A 23,488-nucleotide genomic window follows, 5' to 3' on the forward strand; every position below is an offset into this window, starting at 1 on the left:
CCACTGGACTGCCTGGACTCCTCCTCGGTCCTTCGACCCAGCGGCTCCGCCTTGGCTCTTAGCTCCCTCGTCTCCACCGTGGCCAGGCATCCCACCTGCTCCACCGGGCTCCCTCGTCCCTCCGGCTCCACCTTGGTCAGTCATCGACCATCCGCCGCCTCGGGACTCCATTCCTCTGGTTTCACCTTGTCACTCCATCCCTCCGGCTCTGTCAGGCTCCTCCTTCCCTCTGGTTCCACCGTCATCCTCAGTCTCTCCGGCTCCACAGCGGTCTTCCAGGACCACGCCTCCGCCTTGGTCGCCTGAGCCTTCTGCTCCACCTAGGCCCTCCGGATCCTCGACGTCACCCTGGCTCTGCAGCTGCGCTGCTCCATCTTGGGCTCCTCACCCACTGGTGCAGTCTCCGCTTGTCAGCCCCCTGGTGTCGTCTGCTCATTCTCCACCATGGCTCCTCCTGCCATCGACTCCACCATGGATCTCCGTCCTGGCTGGTCTCTGGGGGACCATCTGGCTCCTCCTGCTCCGGGCTCCTCCCTCCATCCACTCCACCCTGGTCCCTACATCCATGCTCCCTCTTCACCTGCTCCTCGCCCACCTCCAGAACCCTCTCCCTCCCTACGCTGGTATTCCTCTTGCGGTGCGAGGACGCACCGTTCCGGGAGGGGGCGAACTGTTACGTTTATGAACTTTCTGTTTCCTTATTTGGTCATCTTCCTTTTCTTGTTTTGTTAATTGGTTGATCCCCACCTGTCTCCAGTTCCCTCATCACCTGTGTGCTTAAATACCCTGTCTGTTTAGTTCCTCCTCGTCCGTGATTGTATTGTAACCTAACCTGTATGTGAAGTTATCTGTGAATGTCTATGTTAATGCTGAATGTAATGTAGTATATTGTCTGTATTCTCCTTCTTCGTTTAGTAAACTCCTCATCTGATCCCGATCCTCCTCGAGCACTTTTATCCTTTCATTTAGCATACATACACACCCATAATTGTAACAGTTATAGGATAGATTGGAAGTACCAGAATACAACATATTGAAATATATGACACGTACATAATTATAGTGCATTTAGATACTAATGTTTTTTATATAATTATATTAAGCAGTTAAAAGTTAAGAATCCAGATACTCAGGTCACTAAAGTTCAGAATCAAGCTGCTCGAGGCTTGAGTTATTTAAGGGAAAAAGACAAAAACAAGTTTCCGCCTGAATGAAAGTGAACCACTTCCATTCTCACCTCTAGATCTCATGGGACCGCCCTTCACGCACATCATCAGAAGTCTGTTCACCACAGTGTAAACCAATGAAGTGTTTCAATCCGCTCACTAATTCACTACGAAGTGCACTAGATTTTTAGGTCTAACTGAAATCATGCCACTGTACTGAAATGTTTGCACCCTAAAAATTTCCAGAATTCACTGTTAGAAAACTAATTCATACAAATGTATTGATTTGTTCTGCTTAATAAAACATGGTGGACAATCGCAGCTCTCCTTATGACTTTTTAACATCCCACAATTAAATTGCATTATGGAATGTTATTCAGCAATGCTGCTAATAAATATCAATTATGTTTTAATGCGATACCTCATAAAACATGTTTACAATATACTGACTCACAACACAGGGAACTAAGGAACAAAATGAGGCACAGACCAAGCATAAATTACTATTATTACATGAGAGAACAGGAAGAGCTTGCTAACAGTGAGACTAATGTCATGTGGGCGATTAATGAACCCTGACCTACAACTACTAATTTGCCTATTAGCATGTTAGGACAACGACGACACAGTGTAATAAGCATTCATGAATACACTTTGACATTTGAAAAAAAAAAAATACCATCCTCCACCCACTCCATCTGCCAAACAGACCTTCTGGATGCTAAAACAAGCACAGAAATTTTTGGAAAGTGCAACAGATTGGTTTACTTAAATTGTCTCTAAAAATAAAAATAAAATTGTCAAAAAGTTTAGCTTTTAATAATGTTGCTTCTAAAAATGATGTCAGTTGTGAAGCACAAAAAGGCTGCTACTGATTCTCTGAGAGCCATGAATGTCAAAAATGCTGACTGGCCATTTAAACATTGGTGACAGGAAACAACGTGAGCAGAACCACATAAATGCCACGGCTGGAGGTCAGCCAAGAGTTTCATATGTAGCTAGCAGCGCTTGTGCATGTGTATCTTCCATAGTATGCCTTTATCTTACTGACAAACACACAAACAACTAAACAAATATGTATAAACATTAATGACACTGAGGGACTAATAAAGATCCAGGGCCACAAACTAAATTTTATTTTCTCTCTGACTGCCTCCAAGGCCTGCACCAGGCCTCAAAATTACATTAAAGCATTTCGCGACAATCTGCATTGTCTTACGTACACAGAAGATAAAATGCTATTGAATTAAATGTTACACAAGGGCTCAAAAATGAGCCGTAATGCTTCATTCAACATCAAATATAAAAAAGTGGCTGCAACATGACACATCCTAAAGATACCATGACACATCTTGCTGAAGGCACACTGAAGATTAAGTATAGAAAAGAAGTGTAAGTGCCCCAAAATCCTATAAAAAACAGAACATGGTCTCTGATTCAGTATAATTACAGTGATATACACCCAGCATGTGTTTTCAACCTGTTATTACTCTCTTTGTTAGAAATTCACTCATGAATTTCCCGTCTATCTCCAAATCCAATTAATTTCTTTTATACAAAACGTACTCGGTTACTAAACGTAACCTCGGTTCTCTCTAGAAGAGCGAACGAGTACTGCGTCTTAGCTAAGACGATACGGGAAAAGTCTCTTTTCACGAAATACTGAAGCAAAAAATTATCCTTAATTTTGTATTTTTGTAAAGCGCATTTGCAGCAGTACACAGCCATAGGCGAGACGGCTCGTTCGCTCATTGGCTTGTTCTGCGGCAACTGCACAGCCTATCGAGCGCAGGCTGATGCAACATCAGACCAATAAGGGCGCTTCGCGCCCTTCTTGCCACTTCCCGCCGAAACGGGTGTGGCCTTACCTATAAAAGGAGCTCGAAAAGGCTGACTCACCTGATTTATTTCATCGCCGAAGCGAACCAGAGTGAATCGTGCGCACGGCAGAGAACGCAGTACTCGTTCGCGCTTCTAGAGAGAACCGAGGTTACGTTTAGTAACCGAGTACGTTCTCTTACGAGAGCTCTCTCGTACTGCGTCTTAGCTAAGACGCTACGGGAACCCAATGCAAAACGCCGTGCGCGCAGGGATCACACACCAATAAACCTGAAGCAACGCCCAGGATTTACAGTGCACAGTCACCTGAGGGACTCACAGAGAGTCCAGGACAGAAAAGGGGGAAAGCCCTCCGTCCCATATCTAGCAGCATCTGTAGATGTGGCAATATGACATCACACAGCCGAGGCAAAGCCTGACCAATGTGGCAATGGGGGTCTTACGCAATACTGCCCATATAACAGTCGGCAGCGCATAGCGCTCATGAACTCAGAATTCCCCTCAGGGCCCTGATTCGACTATACCGACAGCAGCCTTGCTTGCAAGGCGGGAACCTCCAGGTTATAGAACCTGATAAATGTAAACGGTGAGGCCCAACCTGCCGCCATACATATATCCTGCAAGGAGATCCCAGTAGACCACGGCCACGACGAGGCGACGCCTCTTGTGGAGTGTGCTCTGACGCCCAACGGGCACTGAAGGCCCCTGGAAGCGTAAGCTAACGCTATGGCGTCAACTATCCATCTGGATAGAGTCTGTCTCGAAACAGCCATTCCCTTGGAACGTCCACCGAACAAGACAAACAGCTGCTCCGTCTGCCGAAAGGCAGCAGAGCGAGACACATAAGCTCTTAAAACCCTGACAGGGCAAAGAAGACTCGAGTCTCTATCCTCTCCTGACACGGGCAGGGCAGACAGGGCAATAACCTGAGCCCGAAACGGCGTGTTGAGGGATTTCGGCACATAACCGTGCCTAGGTTTGAGTATGACCCTTGAGTCATTAGGCCCAAACTCCAAGCACGACTGGCTCACCGAGAGCGCGTGCAAATCACCCACACGCTTTACCGAAGCGAGAGCCAACAAGAATACTGTCTTGAACGACAGATGCTGAAGGCTAACCGATTGGATAGGCTCAAAAGGGGAATCCTTCATGGCCTCCAAAACCGCCGCGAGGTCCCACATAGGGACTGACGGAGGTCTGGGAGGATTCAGCCTCCTAGCTCCTCTGAGGAACCGGATGACCAAATCATTCCTTCCTATTGACTGACCGAGCGCTGTTTCAGAAAACGCTGTGATGGCCGCCACATAAACTTTGAGCGTGGATGGGGCTCTGCCCTTATCCAACAGCTCCTGTAGGAAGGAGAGAACCTCCGTCACCTCACAACTAAGGGGTGAATATCCTCGAGCTGTGCACCAGCTGGAGAACACCGACCACTTTGAGGCATACAGACGTCGTGTCGACGGAGCTCTAGCCTGAGTGATGGTATTCAGCACTCCCACTGCGAGATCAGCGGGTAACCGTTGAGCGCCCACACATGGAGGGACCACAACTCCGGTTGAGGGTGCCAAATCGAGCCCCTGGCCTGCGAGAGGAGGTCCCTCCTCAACGGTACTGGCCACGAGGCGACATCTGCTAACTGCATCAAATCTGGGAACCATGGTTGGTTCTTCCAAAGAGGTGCTACAAGCAGTATTGAACATCTCGTTTCTCTCACCCGTTCTATCACCTGCGGAAGGAGGGAGACGGGAGGGAAAGCACAAAGCGGGCAGCACGTCCATTTCCGTGACAGCGCGCTTTCGTTCTTGGAAAAGAACGCAGGGCAGTGAGCGTTTTCGTGGAACGTGTAGAGGTCCACCTCCGCCCTGCCAAATCTCTCCCACAACAGCCGGACTGTTTGCGGGTGTAGAGACCATTCGCCCGTAGGAACATTGCCTCTGGACAGCCTGTCTGGACCCAGATTCTGTAGCCCAGACACTGCCCTGAGTGAACGCACGTTGCGCTGAGCCCAAACCAGGAGGCGTTCCGCTAGCCTGTACAGGTTTCAGGACCCGAGACGCCCTGGCAATTTATGTAGGACACCACAGACATGTTGCCCGAACGGACTAAGACGTGGTGATCCTTGATTTGGGGACAAAAGCGAATCAGCGCGTTCTCCACTGCCAGCATTTCCAGACAGTTGATATGATGGAGCTTTTCCCGTTCTGACCATAGGTCAAAGGACGGTCTGCCGTCGAGCAGCGCTCCCCATCCCGAAGTGGAGGCGTCCGTCGACACCATCTTCACATTCGGGGAAGTCCCCAGGCTTACACCTGATCGGTACCAGCCGTTCGCTGTCCAAGGTGCCAGAGCTGTGACACAGCTCTGATTGACCTTGAGATGCAGCCGGCCAGACGCCCACGCTCTGCGCGGCACCCGCATCTTCAGCCAGAACTGCAGGGGGCACATGCGGAGCAGGCCCAGCTGCAGAGCCGGAGATGCTGAGGCCATGAGGCCCAGCATCTTCTGACAGTGTTTGAGCGACACGGTCGCACCGCAGCGGAAAGAACTCGCTGCGCGCTGAATGCCCATCACGCGCTGTGGTGACAGCCGCGCCTTCATGGAACACGAGTTCAGAACTATACCCAGAAACAGAATCGTCTGACTGGGGTTCAACGAACTCTTCGCCCAATTGACACCGAGGCCGAGCTTCTCGAGGTGATCGAGTAAAACGGCCCTGTGGTCCACGAGCTCCGCTCGTGATCGGGCCAGAACCAGCCAGTCGTCCAAATAATCCAGCACTCGCATGCCTCTGAGTCTGAGAGGAGCGACCGCTGCATCCATGCACCTCGTAAACGTACGAGGAGCCACGGAGGACTGTAAACTGGTATGCCTGGCCCTCGAAGGCGAATCTCAAATATCGCCTGTGGTATGACGCTATCTGTATTTGAAAATACGCGTCCCTCAGATCTATTGACATGAACCAGTCCCCTCTGCGAATCTGCGTGAGGTGTTTCCTGGTCGTAAGCATTTTGAAACTGCGTTTCATCAATGCCTTGTTCAGCTGTCTTAGATCCAGTATGGGCCTGAGACCCCGTCCCTCTTGGGCACCAGAAAGTATCTGCTGTACAGCCCCCCCTCGCTTTGAGCTTGAGACACAGGCTCTACAGCCCCTTTGCTCAACAGTTTTGATATTTCGGGCCGAAGTATGTGTGCTACTTCTGTTTTGACCGTAGTTTCGACGCGCGCTGAAAAGCGCGGAGGGCGTCGAAAAAAACTGTAGCGAGTAGCCTCTCTTTATAATGCCTAGCACCCAATCCGAAACCCCTGGAAGCGCTGACCATGCATCTGCATGAATGGCTAAGGGCTGGATGCGCTGATCACAGCGGGCAGATCGCTCCTCCTCGACCCCGTCCCGGCGCTTAACCGACTGGGGGAAGGCTGAACAGGTCCCGTGGGACTCGATATGTCTGCGAGTAACTGTGGGCTGCATATGTGCACATTTACCACTTTCAACTCGCCGTCTGCCTGTACAGAGCGTACGTGCACGGGCCTCATTTTTACAGAAGTCACGCGCCATGTGACAGTGTATGTGGGCACTGGGGAGTGGGCACGTTTACTATGCGGCGCGCTCGACCAATCTGTGTCGATCTTATGTGCGCGAGCCCTGTGTGCAGGGCTGTGCTTACATGTGGAGATGGGCACTGAGGAGTGGGCATCGTCACTGCATTTATAGCACCATCGGCCGTGGCCGGACGAGCGTGCATGGGTTTTGTTTTTACAGAAACCACATGACGCGTGTGACATAGTAATTGTGGGCACTGAGGGGTGGGCACGCTTACTATGCAGTGTGCGCGATCGACTTGAGTCGCTTTTATGGGCGCAGGCCCTAGTGCAGGGCTGTGCTTACATGTGGAGATGGGCACTGAGGAGTGGGCATCGTCACTACATTTTGGAACTGAAACAGCGGCGCGCTTAGGTGAGAGCCCGGCCACAGCGGAACTCGTACACCGGCGCTTCGATGAAGCAGCCATCGTGTGTAGTGCAGACGCAGCGTCATGCAGCATGCATAGATGGCTTTCTTAGGATGGCTTCGGGGCTCCCGGCCTCACCGTAATCCTCTGCCGCGGTCCCCGCGGCGCGGGGCGACAGCCGGTAGAGCGAGAACGGGGGTCTCGAGCCGCGTTGCTGAAGCTGTTGTGATAACGGCTTTTGTGTGCAGGCAAGCGGGCAACTGTGAAGGCTTGCGCATTGCAGAAAACGCTGAGACAGTCACAATTCCTGGAACTGAAACAGCGGCACGCTTGGGTGAGAGCTCGGCCACAGCGGAACTCGTACACCTGCGCTTCGATGAAGCAGACATCGCGAGTAGTGCAGCCGCAGCGTCATACAGCAGGCTTTAGATGGCAACACCGCTTTTGCCGCCATCCAGCGGAACGGCAGTGGATTCCTCCGTGATCCAGCGATGCGTGAGCTTCGCTGAAGAGATGAAAAATCAGGTGAGTCAGCCTTTTCGAGCTCCTTTTATAGGTTGGGCCACACCCGTTTCGGCGGGAAGTGGCAAGAAGGGCGCGAAGCGCCCTTATTGGTCTGATGTTGCATCAGCCTGCGCTCGATAGGCTGTGCAGTTGCCGCAGAACAAGCCAATGAGCGAACGAGCCGTCTCGCCTATGGCTGTGTACTGCTGCAAATGCGCTTTACAAAAATACAAAATTAAGGATAATTTTTTGCTTCAGTATTTCGTGAAAAGAGACTTTTCCCGTAGCGTCTTAGCTAAGACGCAGTACGAGAGAGCTCTCGTAAGAGAACCATTTTGTCTGTTAGGAAAGAAGCAGCGTGCCTGATATACAATGAGAAAAGCACTGCCTGGTTTGACATTTAGCCTTCTCTGTCAATCTCCAAACTTTAGTCAGTTTATCTAATTATAAAAGATGAGGAACAGCAAGCTGAAAGCCACTACAGCAGGCAGAAGAGAAGCCAGACGTGCTTTGCAGGCAGACGGAGGCAGATTGTTTTCCTGGTTGTGTGTTGACTGAGAGACTGATAAGCAGAGAGTGGCAGAGTGCTTTGTTTGAAGTCTCACACAAACAGAGTTCAGAGAGAGAATATATAAGGCTGTCTAAAGTTTTTTCCTCCTCTCCTCTCCTGTATCCCTCTCTTAAGCAACAGACAAACACATCTAGTTGACCAGAATAACTTTACAATAACATGGAGTGCTGAATCTTCACACAATCCCGTCTTTCGTATAAGTCACTGCTAGGCTCTTGAGAAACTCAGGCTCATGTTCGGAGTAGAATACTGCGCAGTATACACTGAATACTGACTACTATTTTCTTAAATAGTATGTGAAACAAGGCACATTATGCAATGACATACATTTCAAACCAGCATTGTTATTGTTATTAAAACACAGACTATTAATAATATTTTTGTTAACTGAAATAAAGCTGAAAGAAAATATAAATATCGGATGAGAAATTATAAATGCTTCTTTGGGGTTTAAATTGAGGTTTTCAATTTACTAAAATTAAAACTGAAATTAAAATAAAATAAATCAAAGGGATCATTAATTTACTTATTATTTTATACTGTTGTCTGATGTCCACTTATGATGTTTGCATGCTTTTACATTCAAAAACATCAAAATCAATAAGTTATAAGCTATTTTCTGGCATGGTTTTTATGGGCGTGCCCTGTACAATATTTTGTGATATTTAATGGTATGTTTATTGCTTGGTTGCTCGATCCGGTTTAGTTCCACTTATCTTATTTCCCTACTACGTCATATGCAAATCAGTGGGCGGGGCTACAGAATTAGGCCTTGATATTCTTTTGTGGAGACGGTGTTTAACCTATCTATTATATTATAACTAGGCACATTCTAGGATCTGGCGTTGGCTGGGCCTGGTGTCAAAAAAAGCTTTTATTTCAGTAACAAGGACGTTTCAGTTTTGAAACTTAAAGGATATTCTTTTAGTGTGATGTCCTCTTATATATCAGAAGCTCAAGTAAAAGTTGAGTTCTCAATTCATGACCCCTTTAAAGCTATACAGAAATACAAAACAAAAACCACACATCAAAATTACTTAAACTAAAATTAAAATAAAAACTATAATTATAAAAGCTCATTCCAAATATGAATAAACACAATAATAGTATACTGTACAAATAATACAAAAATGTCTGTTACATGACGCTGTCACATGACCTCATTACATTAAGCAGCTACCATTTAGCATCCCAAACAATATAAACTGTAATTTAGCATTTTTTTTTACCCAGTTTGGGATAAAACATCTTAATTCTAGGCAGTTTGATGAATGATGAGTCAATAAGCCAATATTACTTACAGTTCATGCATCATCACTCTGGGAATGGAAGGTCAGGTCGACAAAACTGTGGTTGCATACTGTGCACAGTATGCATAATGCAAAAGTATAGTATGGAAGTTCCAAACAGACTTTTATGAAATCACATTTCATAACCCATAAGACAGCCAGGGAGCACTTCTTATAAAACTAATAGTTTTAATTATTCAACATCATAAAATCTACAGGTTCATACAACCTGATATGGCACTAACGCTGCATTGGTCTCTCTATCTGATGGTTTTGTCAATTTTAAAGCTCACTAGATTTGAAGATAGCAAATTACCATACAAACCACTAGATATGCAAGACGATGATGTGCTGAATTTTGTTATAAAAATATTCTATTAGGAAACACTGCGATCGCTTGATGAACCGACCTTAGATGTATGTTGTGTCATCTGTCTTACAGGTTCCCCCCGCGTGAACTCTTCCTTCAAGTGTACTTCAAAAGGTCTCTTTTACAGACATAGAGACAAACGGGGGCACGGTCATGTCAAGCTCACAATGAAGCTGAAAGGTGACCCCCCCAACCCCCCCCCCCCTCCCCCCCGGGGAGGGGAGAGATACGCAGCAGGGCTCTGTTAAAAAGCATACGCAAATGTCACCATCTCTTTTACAAAGTACTGGCCTCTCTCTATCTCTCATACACACGAATGCAGTGATACACATCAGGAGCCTCAGCTCCAAGACTGCAAACATGACGACAACAGAAGACGAACCTTTTTTGCCATGTCAGTGCTGTGGTCATTATTCCTTCGCGTTCACAACATGACATCTAGTTCTGTGATAATCCTAGAAGAGAGGAAAGACATAGTCTTCTATATTTGTTCCAGCTAATGCTTTATCACTTGTTATACTACACTGTACACTGAAAAAACTGTTGACCCTGTCAGTTTACATAATGGCCATTAATCTTCACTGAGATTTAATCGAGAAAAATCTGCACAGGTGTTGACCTGCTGAGTATTTAAATTTAAGTCTGTCCTATTGTGAAAGAGAACAACAGAATTCCACTCGAGGTCCATTTTAATGAGTCAAGTAGCTTGACAACTGTAAACAGCCTTGAGCTTAACTAGATTACTTGGCAGAAAAATGGGTATTAAGATAACTATTAATAAAGGCTATTATTTTGTAACATTGGTGTATTTCATCATATTGCTTATACTATCATAAAAGCAATAAACCACTCGAGGGCTTGAGGTTGCATTGCATTGCATCATGCTTAACAACTCGTTTTAAATTATGGTAAAATCACTGTAAATCTTGGTCTCTTGAAGTCTGTTGCTTTATTTTAATACAACATGCCTCCTGCAATCACTAAACATGGCAGAACAGGCCAAAATATGATCAAGAGTTCTGTAACACAACATGTAAATAATAATTATTATTATTATTTAATAATTGCTAAAATATCTGGATAACCAGGTGCTTTTATCCAAAGATATAAATAAGCAGCAACACAAGCAATTTATACAAGAGCTAATAATACTCGCAACAGGGTCATTATAACCCTAAACTAAAACCATAAAAAAATTTTAGTTACTTAAAATAAAATAACATAAAAACTTCAAAGACAACATTTCTAATTTTCATTTAGTTTCAACTGATGTACTAAAATAACTAAAACTAATATAAAAATGAATAAAAACTATGTAGACATAATTACGAAAAATGTATAAAAATAAGCTAAAATAGAGAAATAAAAAGCAAAGGCAAAGTATTCCTAAAAATAGTATCTTAAAATAATAATGACTCACAATATTAAGTTTCATATGCAAGAGTATTACAAAAGCTAGAGCAGTATGTAAAATAGTCAAATAGTTTTTTTTTTTTGTTTTTTTTTTACATTATTTTAAAAGCAATAATCAAAAAGTATAGTGTGCCATCTGGCAAGCAACACAAATGATAGAAATTATAAAGTTGGACAATTGGACAGACTGTTTCTGGACGATAATAAATTATAACCTACGCAAATTTTTACCACGTCACTGTACAAACCTGCACATATGGACAAACCTGTTATCTGAGATATGATATTGACTGGAGATTGAACTAAATCCTTAAATAAAACCCTTTCAGGAAAACAAACACTTGAGAAATGCAAATAGACTCAGAAGACATCTCTGAAAACAGAGAGCATAAAAGACAGCATAAAATACTGTAGTTCTTTTTATTATTTTTTTTTTTAATACAATTTTGCCATACTACTCTTTTTACTAAGATTAACTTTCCTGTGCACTTTCTACTGAGTGTCATAATAGTCATACTATATGGATTCGCAGTTGGAAACATATGGCTGGCATCAGATAAAAGAGATATGAAGCGAAGCGATGATAAAAGAATACAATAGGTTAAAAGTACAGTCAAAGAAAGCAGAAAAATACAGTACATAGATTGAAAGAAATATCCCGAGGGCTCAACACGATAGAGGAACGGCTGGGACAAGCTGCTACCTTCCTGCAACAGTCTGAAAATCCACACTTATCATCACTGATCAACACACAGGGACGAAGCCAAGCATGGCCAATACAACAAGAAAAGCAGTTTGTCAAGGCATATGCTGGCTAGACAAAGCCTTTTTTCAGATAGATAGATCTACAGGACGATTCATTCTCTTCAAGGACTTGTCCAAAAACACTGATTTGGTTCTGAGTGAAACGTCTTTAAAACACATACACAAGCATTTTAATAACTTCCAAAGTGTGAGCGGAACCTGCTGTTGTCTGTCAGTGCAACAAGAGACATTTGCACATGTTCAAATGGTACTCCATTATGAATCTCTTTGACTCCGGCACAAACAAAGCAAGGCCAGGTCCCTGCCACTTTGAAGCCACTCATTGTCTCGCTGCATCCAAAACACATGAAAAAGACAGCAGAACTGAACACGACTCTTTGAAGCCAGCTCTTTGTGCTCCTGGATAAGCGGCCTCAGCCCTAATCGGAGTCCTGAATATTCTGAGTGGAATAGAGAACCAAGAACAAGCACTGACAATGCCATCAACTCAACCCACTCAGCCTCAACCTGAGGGAAAGAGCTGACGTCAACACGGACAGATGTGAGACAGCCAGAGATAACATGGAAACATCCTCTCTACCAGGCCCTGGAGCTGTAAAACAAACTAGTTAAAGAAGCCAAACAATAATCGTTAAGGCAAAGGTAGCTACTAGCACGCAGCTCGAGCCATGGGTGCTGGCAGGATGATTCATGGGCTTTTTTAAATGATTTCCACAGAGACATCACAGTGGTGTTAAAGGTCAGATGAGGTCAGCCGTGGCTTTGGTTGTTACTTACTAGCTGAACATTCAACCACCTATGACCACAGAAAGGGGGAGGTGGGCTTGTAACCATGGTAATAAGATAAGGCAATGCATCCTCAGTAGATACTGGAGTTACAGGTTTTTGAACTGAACTAGACAAGAACCTGTTTTGGATTGGCTCAAATGAACTTGTGTTAACCAGTGAGGATTTTGCCATAGGCGTAACATTCCATCAAGTGTAACGTTGTTCCCATTTACATCACGATACATCAAAGTGCTAACAGACAAACCGCTAGAAAAATGTATTGCTATTTTTTTTCTCAATCTTTTACTTTTGATATTGCATTGGTCAATTTTTTTCTCTCTTTTTTTTCTTTTGCATTCACATCTTTTCGTACGGTTTAAGTACTAAAGAAACAATTTGTCTAAATGAGCGCAAAAAGTGATTTGATAGAATTTTTATATCGCTGGGTATCTATCTTTTTTTGTCAGTTTGAATCACAATCCAATTACATTATTGTGATGATAACACAACAAAGCAAAAACTAAACTAAAACATGAAAACAAAACAAAACTAAAAATATTGAAAACGACAACAAAAAAGAGAAAACAACAGCTGCAATTAAACATAGATCTAAATCACAACTACAAATGCTCTTCAGTTTATTTCCATCAGAAAACTACTATATCTTCTTTTTCCTCCCTTCCCTGCCTTGCTCACTTTCTTCCTGCTGGACATTGTACTATTGATCTGAACCTCGGAGTGGGGAGGGGAGGAGATTTATTCTCCTATTAGAGGCTTTTGCTGTGTGATGGCTGTAGATTAAAGGTCTGCTGCTGCCCAGAGCAACACCGTTACACCAGCCTATTCATTAAACAACTGAATATTGAGTTAAGTCAGGGTTAGGCAGCTCGAGCTGACACTTACTGAGAAATAGAGCAGAGAGGAGAGAAAAGGCATGGGTACAAATTACATCCTTTATTCTTCTGATGAAAACCACTGCACACACCCATGCACATAAATCCACCCTTTTCATGAACGCAAAAGACTCGTACGACTGCATGCTTTAAATTTCTGGTCTCTGGTGTTTCTAGTCAAATTAACGTATTTTCCGAGCCGATAATATTAGGCGTGCGCCGATGCAATACTCAGTATCGGTATCGTCTCCGATACTGCCATTTTCTGCAGGATCGGATATCGGTAAGAGACAAGACCGATCCAAATCTGATATTGTATGTATAGTCTTCTGTGTTATTGTTAAGCCCCACAAAAAGCACAAAAAGATTATAAAGCACCATTTAGTTTAAGTCCACTACATTTCAAATGTTCAAAAGCGGTTTCATAGTTTAATGTAAGATACAGATGAACATTTAAGTTGTAAACTCTTCTCTCCTCTGCGGCTGTCTGTCATCCTCAGCAGTCAAACTGTGTGTCGCATTCAGTTATGACAGTCAAGATGATGAAACTCTCTCCAACATGATTCACTGTTTCTATTATTATACTTGATCTGTAGATCAAGATCAGAGGTTTTGCATAAAAGGACTTTATCTTGCTAAAGTTCAGTGATGTTTCTGAATCATGTTACTTTCTCCCAGGTGTCTGTTAGATCACAATACTGCACTATGAATTGTTTTTCATATGCACAGTAACTGGAATTTAATACTGTTAAAATAAAAGGCTCATGAAATTATTGCAGAGATATAATATATTATGCATCAAAATCCTCTTCCCTTTGTGCTTTGAACCCTTCTGTGCAGAGCACTGCACACTGTTACTCCGTGTTGCTTCAAGCGCATCATTCACTTTTATTTGTTCCCTATAAATAACGCTTTTTTTCACTAAATGTTTAGAATTTATAAAGTTTTTGTGCACTCGTGAGTACCTAGAGTAATTTTTGCTGCTGAATTATCCACTAACCTAGTTTATAGTAGTATTTTTGCAGTAACTCACCTGTCATAGTTTAATGAGTTAATGGTTTAGATGACATGAAGTGACCCATGGTTAACTGCACTGAAAACACATCTGTGCACATTTCGAATTTCGCAGAATGAAAAGAGTTCTCATTATTTTCTTTATCATTTCACAAACAATATTTTGACCAGATTCAACATCAGGATGAATTACTAAAAGAAATTGGAGAAATATTGATGACTTATTTTACACTACACAGATTTTTGTCCAGTCAAATGCTTTCTGGAATGATGGACAAGCCCTTTTACAAAACACACAACAAAATGGAAAACAAAACAAACACAGTTAAAAGGTCCAACAGATGCATTTAAAAAGTCCAAAGTTCAAATCCCAGATAAATATATTTAATTAAAAATCTAAGTATATTCACTATTGTATGTCAGTTGTAGGGAAACATAAAATTTTTTAACCAAGCTCAGAAAAGGTCTCTTCTTTTAAAAGCTTCTTATAGCCCCTTACTGTGATGTCCTTTCCATCAAATCTGCCAAAATAGCATCTCATGGCTCTGTTTGTCACCCATTAAAAAAAATCATCCTTACGATGACGACTGTGTTTCCACTAGGAGCTAAAAAGCCAAGATATCTTTAAATTAATGAGCAGATAAAGTTTAAGTGACCAGAACTACCTTCCCTGCATCTGCAAAGACAATGGCATGAAGATAGCCTGTTAGAGGAAAGATGAAAGGATGAAAGAATAAAAGAATTGTTACAGTGGAAAAAGGTTCTTAAGATCATTAAAAGTCCCCTGAAATGCCTTGAAAAATAGTGTTTTGTTTATATCTGCTTGGGCCAGAGCCGTTGAGCTCGGTAAAGCTGCATATGACAGCCACACTCTAATAGATTGCCCCCTAGATTCAATATGAAACTCTTGGTAAAACAAAATAGTTGTCATAATCATGCTAAGGCTGTGTAGTTGTAAAAGTGTTTTATATATGTCGACTCGCTCATATGATCCGCTCCATGCGATCGCATCTCTAGACCGGATCCAAATTCCGGATCAGACTGTATTTGCTGCTGCGCTTCACGTGAAACAACATGAAACCAGACCTCATTTGCCCCAATCGAAAGCATATTTACACTTTCTGAATCATTCCCTATTACCTACATTGTGCATTACGAACATTCACTGTACAGGAAATACTACACTGTGAACAAGTGACTGATCTTATTTGTTTTTAAATTATAGATATATCAACAACATTAGACCATTTTGCGGCACAAACGCCTACTAACAACAAACAATACAGTGGCTTTCAGCAAAAATCACTTTCTATGTGAACGTAGCTTTACAGCTAATGGTCTTGGAGCCATTATGATGCATGCATGTAAAAAAGGGAGAGAAATCTCTAGTGTATTGCAGGAATCGGATCAGAGGAGCAGTGAGCTGCAGATGTGGACGATTACAGTGAAAAATATAAAAGAACAGAGCATACTATTGTCTCAAGACCTAACCAGGTTTCCTGAGGACAGCAGAGGCCAGACTGCTGTTGTCGAGGTAACAGTGGGCAATGGCAATAACAGCACAATGTCTGGGTATGGAAGACCCAACAAAAACCTCTGCCAACTGTTTATAATACCTGCATATTACAAACAAGTGATATGAGTGTACACTTAATCGTAATAAAACCAAATTAGCAAAGGCTGCAATTTAATAAAATAAAAATTTGTGGTGTGTGTTTTAGAGTTAAGCATGGCACTGTGTTCTTTCACATTTTCTAGCTGTATGTGAAGTAAATGCTGCTCCACACAAACTCCATCTCTGCATCTTCTCTTAGTCTGAGCCGCCTTGATGTGAAAATGCAACATACATCAGCTTTCTTCCCATACTTCTAATGAGATGCTTCAAAGGGGTTTTGAAATGCATTTTTATCATTATTATTTTGTGTTTCCAGAGGTTCACTTATAATCTTTGTATATTTATTTAATCAAAAATGGCTATAATTTAGAAATAAATGGCCTTTCTAACCTGAAGTTAGCCTTTGAACACTCTATTGCAGTGGTTTTCAACCTGTGGTCCGCGGCCCCCTAGTGGTGGTATTGCAGGTGGGCCGCCAATTACTTTTAAAATGAATAATAATATTGTTAATATATGTAAAAATGTCTAAGTCATAACATAACATCATTTCATATATATATATATATATATATATATATATATATATATATAATTAAATAACAAAAAAATCAATACTAAACTGTTACTATGCTTCCACTATTTGAGCTCGCTGATTGGTTTTACGAATAAACCACCAATTTATCTTAGATATTTTTGCTACATATGCTACAGAACAACAAATTCAAACATGCATACATGGCTTTCAACATGTTCCCTCCTGACTGCTTGCTCCACTGACTGTCTACCCACTGCCGAGCTCTGCCTGGATCTTTTCCCGTTTTGCTGAGCGGTGCCAGCCCGAGTTATTTTCTGTTTATTTCCAGTCCATTCTAGGGCTGTGCGATTTATCTAAATCGCCATAAAATCACGATGTGAGCATGCGCGATTTTTAAATCGCTTTATAGCACCATTTTCCATGGCCCTGACCTCCCGCAGTATGCTATCCGATCTAATCAGAATCCAACGCCTCTATGAACAATGCATGGCATAAAAAGAAAAAATTTATATATATATTTTTTGCCATAAGTCTATAAATTTTGTTACACCCTTACTATAGTGATTATTTTGACTTATATCTGTTCTAGAGACGTTACAACTTTTTGATAAAGCTCTAATTGGTTTTCTTTTGGAAATATGTTTCAAACTCATTCTGAATGCATTTAGCATATATGTGTGTGCCAAAACAGTCAACAATCTAGCTTCTGAGTACTAAATTATTAACTAAATAGTGGGTTCAGTTAATTTTTTTGCAGTGGGCCGCGAGTTGAAAAAGGTTGGGAACCACTGCTCTATTGGATGTCTGCTTTGAGATTTCAATTTCAGTTTCAAAAACTCCCACTGCTATGATTGGCTAACATCTTTGCATATTAAATGAGCATTACATGTGGTCGATTAGCCACTGGCTTGATTCACAGCAGTAAACCACTTTGTGAGAAAGAATGTCTGTGCATGAGCCCTTACATATTTTTTTGGTAAACAACAAGAACAGCTATCATGTCGTTTCAGTCATACTTCAATATAGAAGTGCTATTTATAATGATTTATTTTTATATTACACTGTACTTTCACCCCAAAGTTTAAATGTGTATATCTTCTATATATTTTTGATTGTTCATTCCCTTTTCTGACATACTCCAATTCTTGTTAAAACACACTAGACATGCTTATTCTGTGAATTTTTTAACACTCTTTTGGTGAAATTATATTTATTTTGCCCATCAAAAGTGTGTTATCACTTTATTTTAGTGTGAGTGTGAGTTATTTTGAGCGTTTATACACAAGACGCTGCTGCTTGGCGCTCACATGCTGCTCCTGCTCTCCGTGTAAATGCACTCTTTTGTTAAAAATACACGCTGCTCACACTCGCGGTATGAAACCAGCCTTAGTGGTAATCCTAATTTGTCTAGGGTCCAGTTAACCTGCCTTTCATCAAATCAGTTATGACTACTAGATAATCACCTAATTATCATTCATGAGCCAGTCTGATAAGGATTACAATGCATACCACAAAGTTTCAGATCTCCAACTAGAATCCTAATCCCTAAAACCCATCTATATCCATTCGATTCTGTCTCTCTCTCTTTTTCTTCTTTCTTTTAAAATGATCACAGTCTGTCATACCTAACTCTGTCTGCTTTTAATCTCTGCCCATCTCTGATTTATCTCTCAAGACCATTTTCAGAATGGCCATTATCTGTTCCATAAATCCATAGTCTCTGAAAGTGTCATTGGCAGCCTGACAAACATAAACTGTGGACTGAAATGGACCAAGGGTGTTGGAAGTTTAGACACCCGGAGATAAACAATGCAATTGGACTACAGTTACAAATAAGCATGGTCCCTTTTAAAAGCATAGTTCAATTTTCATGTATAAATAATTATTTTTTGTGTTTTCCTTGCAAAAATATCAGTAAAAATTAACAACATGAAAGCAATGAATTTTATTTTGGGTTAAATATTCACAGTCTGAGAGCATCTTACATATAAAAATTATGATATATGCATGTTTACATAGTCAAGTCAGTCATCATGTGCGAGATAAGAACTTCTAATCGTCTCTGTGAATTTAATTTGTCACATTTAAATGTGTTCCTATCTTACAAGTCTATTACTATTAACCACTTCAGCTGTTATTTTGATTTTTTGAGAATTAGGCATATGCAATATTGGACCCACCGGTGGGTCCCCAGAGTTGATGTGGTTAAGAAGAGACTTGAAACATTTAATTTTCTCTACTTCATCATCTTGGGCTGCACATAGATAGCAGCCCTGCATCTGTGATCTAGACAGCAGGAGAGAGATTGGGCCTCAGCAGTGCACTGGCTCATAACACAGTTTCAAAAGGTTTGCAAGTGAAAAACTTCCCTCTCGCCTCCTGAAGCGCCTAGAAACACTGAACCGTGAATATTTTACCAGTTAAAAACTGAATGGCAAGTAACCAAGCAAGACTGAGCAAAAGAGTATCTCAGGAAAAAAAATCCCCTGCATTTTATTCACTAATCAACTGCATTCCAGCTTAGACATTAAATGTGCTGAAATAGCACAAATACTGCATATCAATTTGGGCTCATTATAGCTTGATCCTTATTCACGAACCTCAGTACTATGTGCCTAATCCTATTAGCATTGAGCTCTTACCCAAACAGAAATCAGCTAAAACCCAAACCTGCATTTAAACCATTATTGAATGCAGTATTACTTTCAATTATATAATCTGTAATAATTGTGAATTCATAGCAGCCATTACTCTAGTCTTCAGTGTCACACGATCCTTCAGAAATCATTCTAATATACTGATTAAGTGATCAAGAAACATTCGTGACTATTATCTATGTGGATTGCAGTTGTGCTGCTTGAACAGAAAAACTACATTGTAATCCTGTCACACAACCTCTGTAAAAATACAAACCAAATTACCTGTTTTCAGCCGAGGGTCCCTTTGAGAAATCTAATCCTGTCCAGATAGGAATGTCTGTGAGTGCAGCAGATTTTTCACAGTGTCTCCCCTCATTTATTTTGACCTTTGTCAAATACCGTAACTAAAGCTACATTTTCTTCTTGTGCTGCCTGGTGCACCTTCATTATATATTTAGACCTCTTTGCTAACATTGTAGGAAAAATAACAGTTCAAACACTGCTGGCAACTTATCTGATGTAAAGATAATAAATTCCTTCCCTTAATTGTCTCACATACATATTTAATGTTTACTTCAGTGGGATTCAGGATGACCCTCCATAATACCCACATCAAAACCGACATTCCTATTCCTACCTAAAAACGACTAGCATATGAAAACTGATGCATTCTCTTTCCATCACTGTAACTCAAACATCATTTGGAAAAGGAATACTGTTCGAATAGTGCTAAAGAGGTCCAATATCTGAAAACTCTCAACTTTTTTAGGACTACAAGATCGGCCAGAGGACAATGTTCACACAGATACAGAAGGGTACCAGACTAGAACACTTTGTAACAGGCACTTTCACAAAGAAACAAAGCTGATCCCTTACTTTCCTGAGGACAGAGAACACACACATATACATCCATTTGAAACTGTTTCTGCCTCCCCAGCTGTGGACTTACCCTGTCAGAACAACCACAAAGTCCATTACGTTCCAGCCGTTGCGTAGGTAAGAGCCTTTGTGAAACACAAAGCCCAAGGCGATGATCTTAATGCCGGCCTCGAAACAGAATATTCCGATAAAGTAGGGCTCTGTGTCGTCCTGCAGGAGGAGAAAGCAAAAAGAAGTATAACTTGTTTTTTGTGCATTTAACAAGTGCATATTTGATACATTGAAGAAAATAGAAAGAATAGAAGATAATATAGGTTGAAGCTTTTTGCACAACACTCATAGAAAAGGTCAAGATGCATGGGTTCGTGCGGTAATGGGGAGGGAAGAGATGTGACATGATCTAAAATCGTGCTCCATTGTGATTGAAAATATGTTTTTATGGAACAGACTACAATTATAAGAGCAGTACATCACATATTCTGAGAAATGTAAAAATAATAAAAAATAAAATTGTATATCTTTTTGGAATCTGTTAGATGAGTGTACTTAAAGAGCTTCAGTCCTGACTACAGCATGTCACATTGCTTCTGAACTCATTTCCATTAATGTCACCAGAGCCCTACGGCTCTACAGGCACTTACACCGTACTAACCTCTCAGTGCTCTGTTCTCAGAAATCCCTCCCACTTTATGAGTGCAATTATCAACCCCACTCACAAATAAGTCTTCTCATGGCACTCTTTTTGATGGAAACCTTGCCCTAGAAATATCATTTCTTATAACAATCTCCAATAACAACAACATGATGCCGTTTTATGATTATAACTTGGTACAGAAAGGAAAACACTACAGTGTTAAATCTCTCTATTGCCTGTAAAAAAACTGTCTTCAGTAATGCATTACATAATATTTCATTATCAAACACAAATATAATTAAACAAAAACTAAATGTGTCGAACACTGCCTTAAGGTGCCCAAAGTGAAATCACACTCTATTGGTGTATATTTTCTCAATAATAGTGTAATTATCGCTGTGGTGCTAGACAGCACCTGTCGTGTTGTCTCTATGAAATCACTTGGCAAAAATGTGCTCGCGGGAGCAGATGTGAGGCTGTGCGTAACGGATGATTTATGGGAGCGGAGAAATGAGTGAGTGTGGCGGCACACAGCATATTTCAGTTTATTTTGTATAGATCCAAAGAGTTTATTAATAATGAACATCCTGTCTGTAGTGTTTGGGTATCGGGGGGCCAGTTTAGCTCTGCAACAGGTAGGGTGTCACAGTGTTAACCAAACAAGCTGTTGATAAATTTGACGGGTTGAGGTTGAACCCTTGCTATAGGGAACAATGAAAACTGCAATAACTCTTCAGTTAAGGACTGCCAAACTTTTAATGTGTTCCTGTCATTTCACTGACGACTGCTTCCTGTCAACGCAATTCAACGCAGGATTCATAAAATGGTTTTCCTTGAAACATGATTCAGTGCCCAGTTTGTTTAGACCAGCTTGCTCCTTCGAATTACAACCTGTAAGTATGATTGATAATTGTTGCTGTAATGTTCTGTCGAGTGTTCAAAATATGTTGTGTTGTGTAGAGTAGCCTCACGCAAAGTGGGGGTTTGGAAAGATGAATCTTCGAACTAATCGTTTGAGGGTCATTAAGAAATAAGGTACATTTAAATGCATATTATAAGAATATTAAAGTGTTTTCTGATCTTGCATGCATGTAAACCTGTTGTTGGGGACTCCCAAAAACAAATTATGAACCTTTCAAATAGCATAATAGGGGCACTTTAAGCAGCACAACCATTTTAACATTGACAGTATATATATATATATATATATATATATATATATATATATATATATATATATATATATATATATATATATATATATATATATATATATATATATATAATATACACACACACACACACACACAAAAGGGGAAGGGGGACATTTTCAGCAAAACAAAACAAAACCAAAAATTTGCTTATCATGAAAAAGAGCAGCTTAAACATACTTTTTGTGTTGACTAAAGAAGGTTAACCATTTGGTTTTGACCAAATGCAACCAAAACCCATAAACCCCATAAAGCTACACGATAAGAATAAAAAGTTGTATTTTTAGCATCAGGAAGTTGTTTTCAAGAGGACCCAATTGACCTTATAGTCTCATGCTGTTTTCCTTTCGGTGTTTCCAGCACTCCTCCAGGGAGAGTGGAATCTAACATCATTGCCTGCATATTCAGCTTCACAGACTGTTACTGCCTTAATCCGCCATCATGTCCAGTTCTTGTTCTAATTGTGCAACAGCATACTTTGAAGACGCTTCCTTATATCATTCTGACTCAACAGGCACAACTGCCGTTGTGAGCGGGGGAAATAGAGCAAGGCAGTGGATCAAAGCTTGCTCTGCATGGGTTAAGGTTGGATCATGCGTTATGCACACATTCATCAATGGTTCCCAGCAGGCAGGGTTTTAATAAGACCGAGACATTGCTCCTGTGTGGAGTACTTGGGTGGTTCTTAGTGGCCCTGGATGGGAGCTCTGAGAGTGGGATAACAGCCTCCGCTACAACGGGCTCACTGATCACCCACGCCAACCAGTGCAAGACCGCTAAAATGATCAATCAATATACTCCAGAGGAGATGTCGGGTGTGTGGGTGGAAAGAAAAGCAAGCCAAATACACAGTTATCTCTCACTTGCTCTGCTTTTCGCAGAATGCATTGTCATTGCTGTTTCTCTCTCTTAAGAGATATGGCTGCAGTCTTATTGAGTAAAAAATGTATAACCTGATATGTGACAGACATTTGAAACCTTAATAATCAAGAGTGAATGACAGAAAAACAGAAAATTTTGATGCTCACCAGGCGTTCAGACATGGGGGTCTTGTCCATGGCGGGGAGATGCTGTTCGAGGGCCAGTACGATGCAGTTGGCAATGATGGTAGTGAGGATAAGGTACTCAAATGGAGTGGATGAGTCAAGGAAGAATTCCAGAATAACAACAAACATAAATTCAAAAATATTTCTAAAGAGGAAGACTATGCAAAAAAAAAAGTGAACGAGAAACTGTATCTATAGCGTGATGTAAATTCTACAGGAAATGTGCTGATACACATGCTTTAAAATACTGGCTTAAAGGGCATAGAGAACCAAAAAAAAAAAAAAAAAGATTTGAAATTTTTTAAATGTCTCAAACTTTAATGTCAAAATGCAGAATAACTTCATATAGGTTTCTGTAATGCATTTTTTCTATTTGTGAGTAAAAAC

The 23,488-nt window shown here is 41.4% G+C and overlaps 1 protein-coding gene across 1 annotated transcript in view; it reads right to left on the reverse strand.

Annotated features, from left to right (window-relative positions):
• Window positions 1–23,184, reverse strand: part of LOC132130013 (voltage-dependent N-type calcium channel subunit alpha-1B-like) — a 121,544-nt gene extending 98,360 nt beyond the window's left edge. The window contains exons 1-2 of the mRNA XM_059541579.1: window positions 23,084–23,184; window positions 20,281–20,420 (exon numbers count right to left, since the gene is read on the reverse strand). Of these exons, the coding sequence (XP_059397562.1) occupies window positions 20,281–20,420; window positions 23,084–23,113 (170 nt within the window). The 5' untranslated portion in view covers window positions 23,114–23,184. The remainder of the gene's footprint in view (window positions 1–20,280; window positions 20,421–23,083) is intronic.
• Window positions 23,185–23,488: the final 304 nt, after the last annotated feature.

This window comes from Carassius carassius, chromosome 47 (assembly GCF_963082965.1).
Source record: "Carassius carassius chromosome 47, fCarCar2.1, whole genome shotgun sequence".
Taxonomy (NCBI): Eukaryota; Metazoa; Chordata; class Actinopteri; order Cypriniformes; family Cyprinidae; genus Carassius; species Carassius carassius.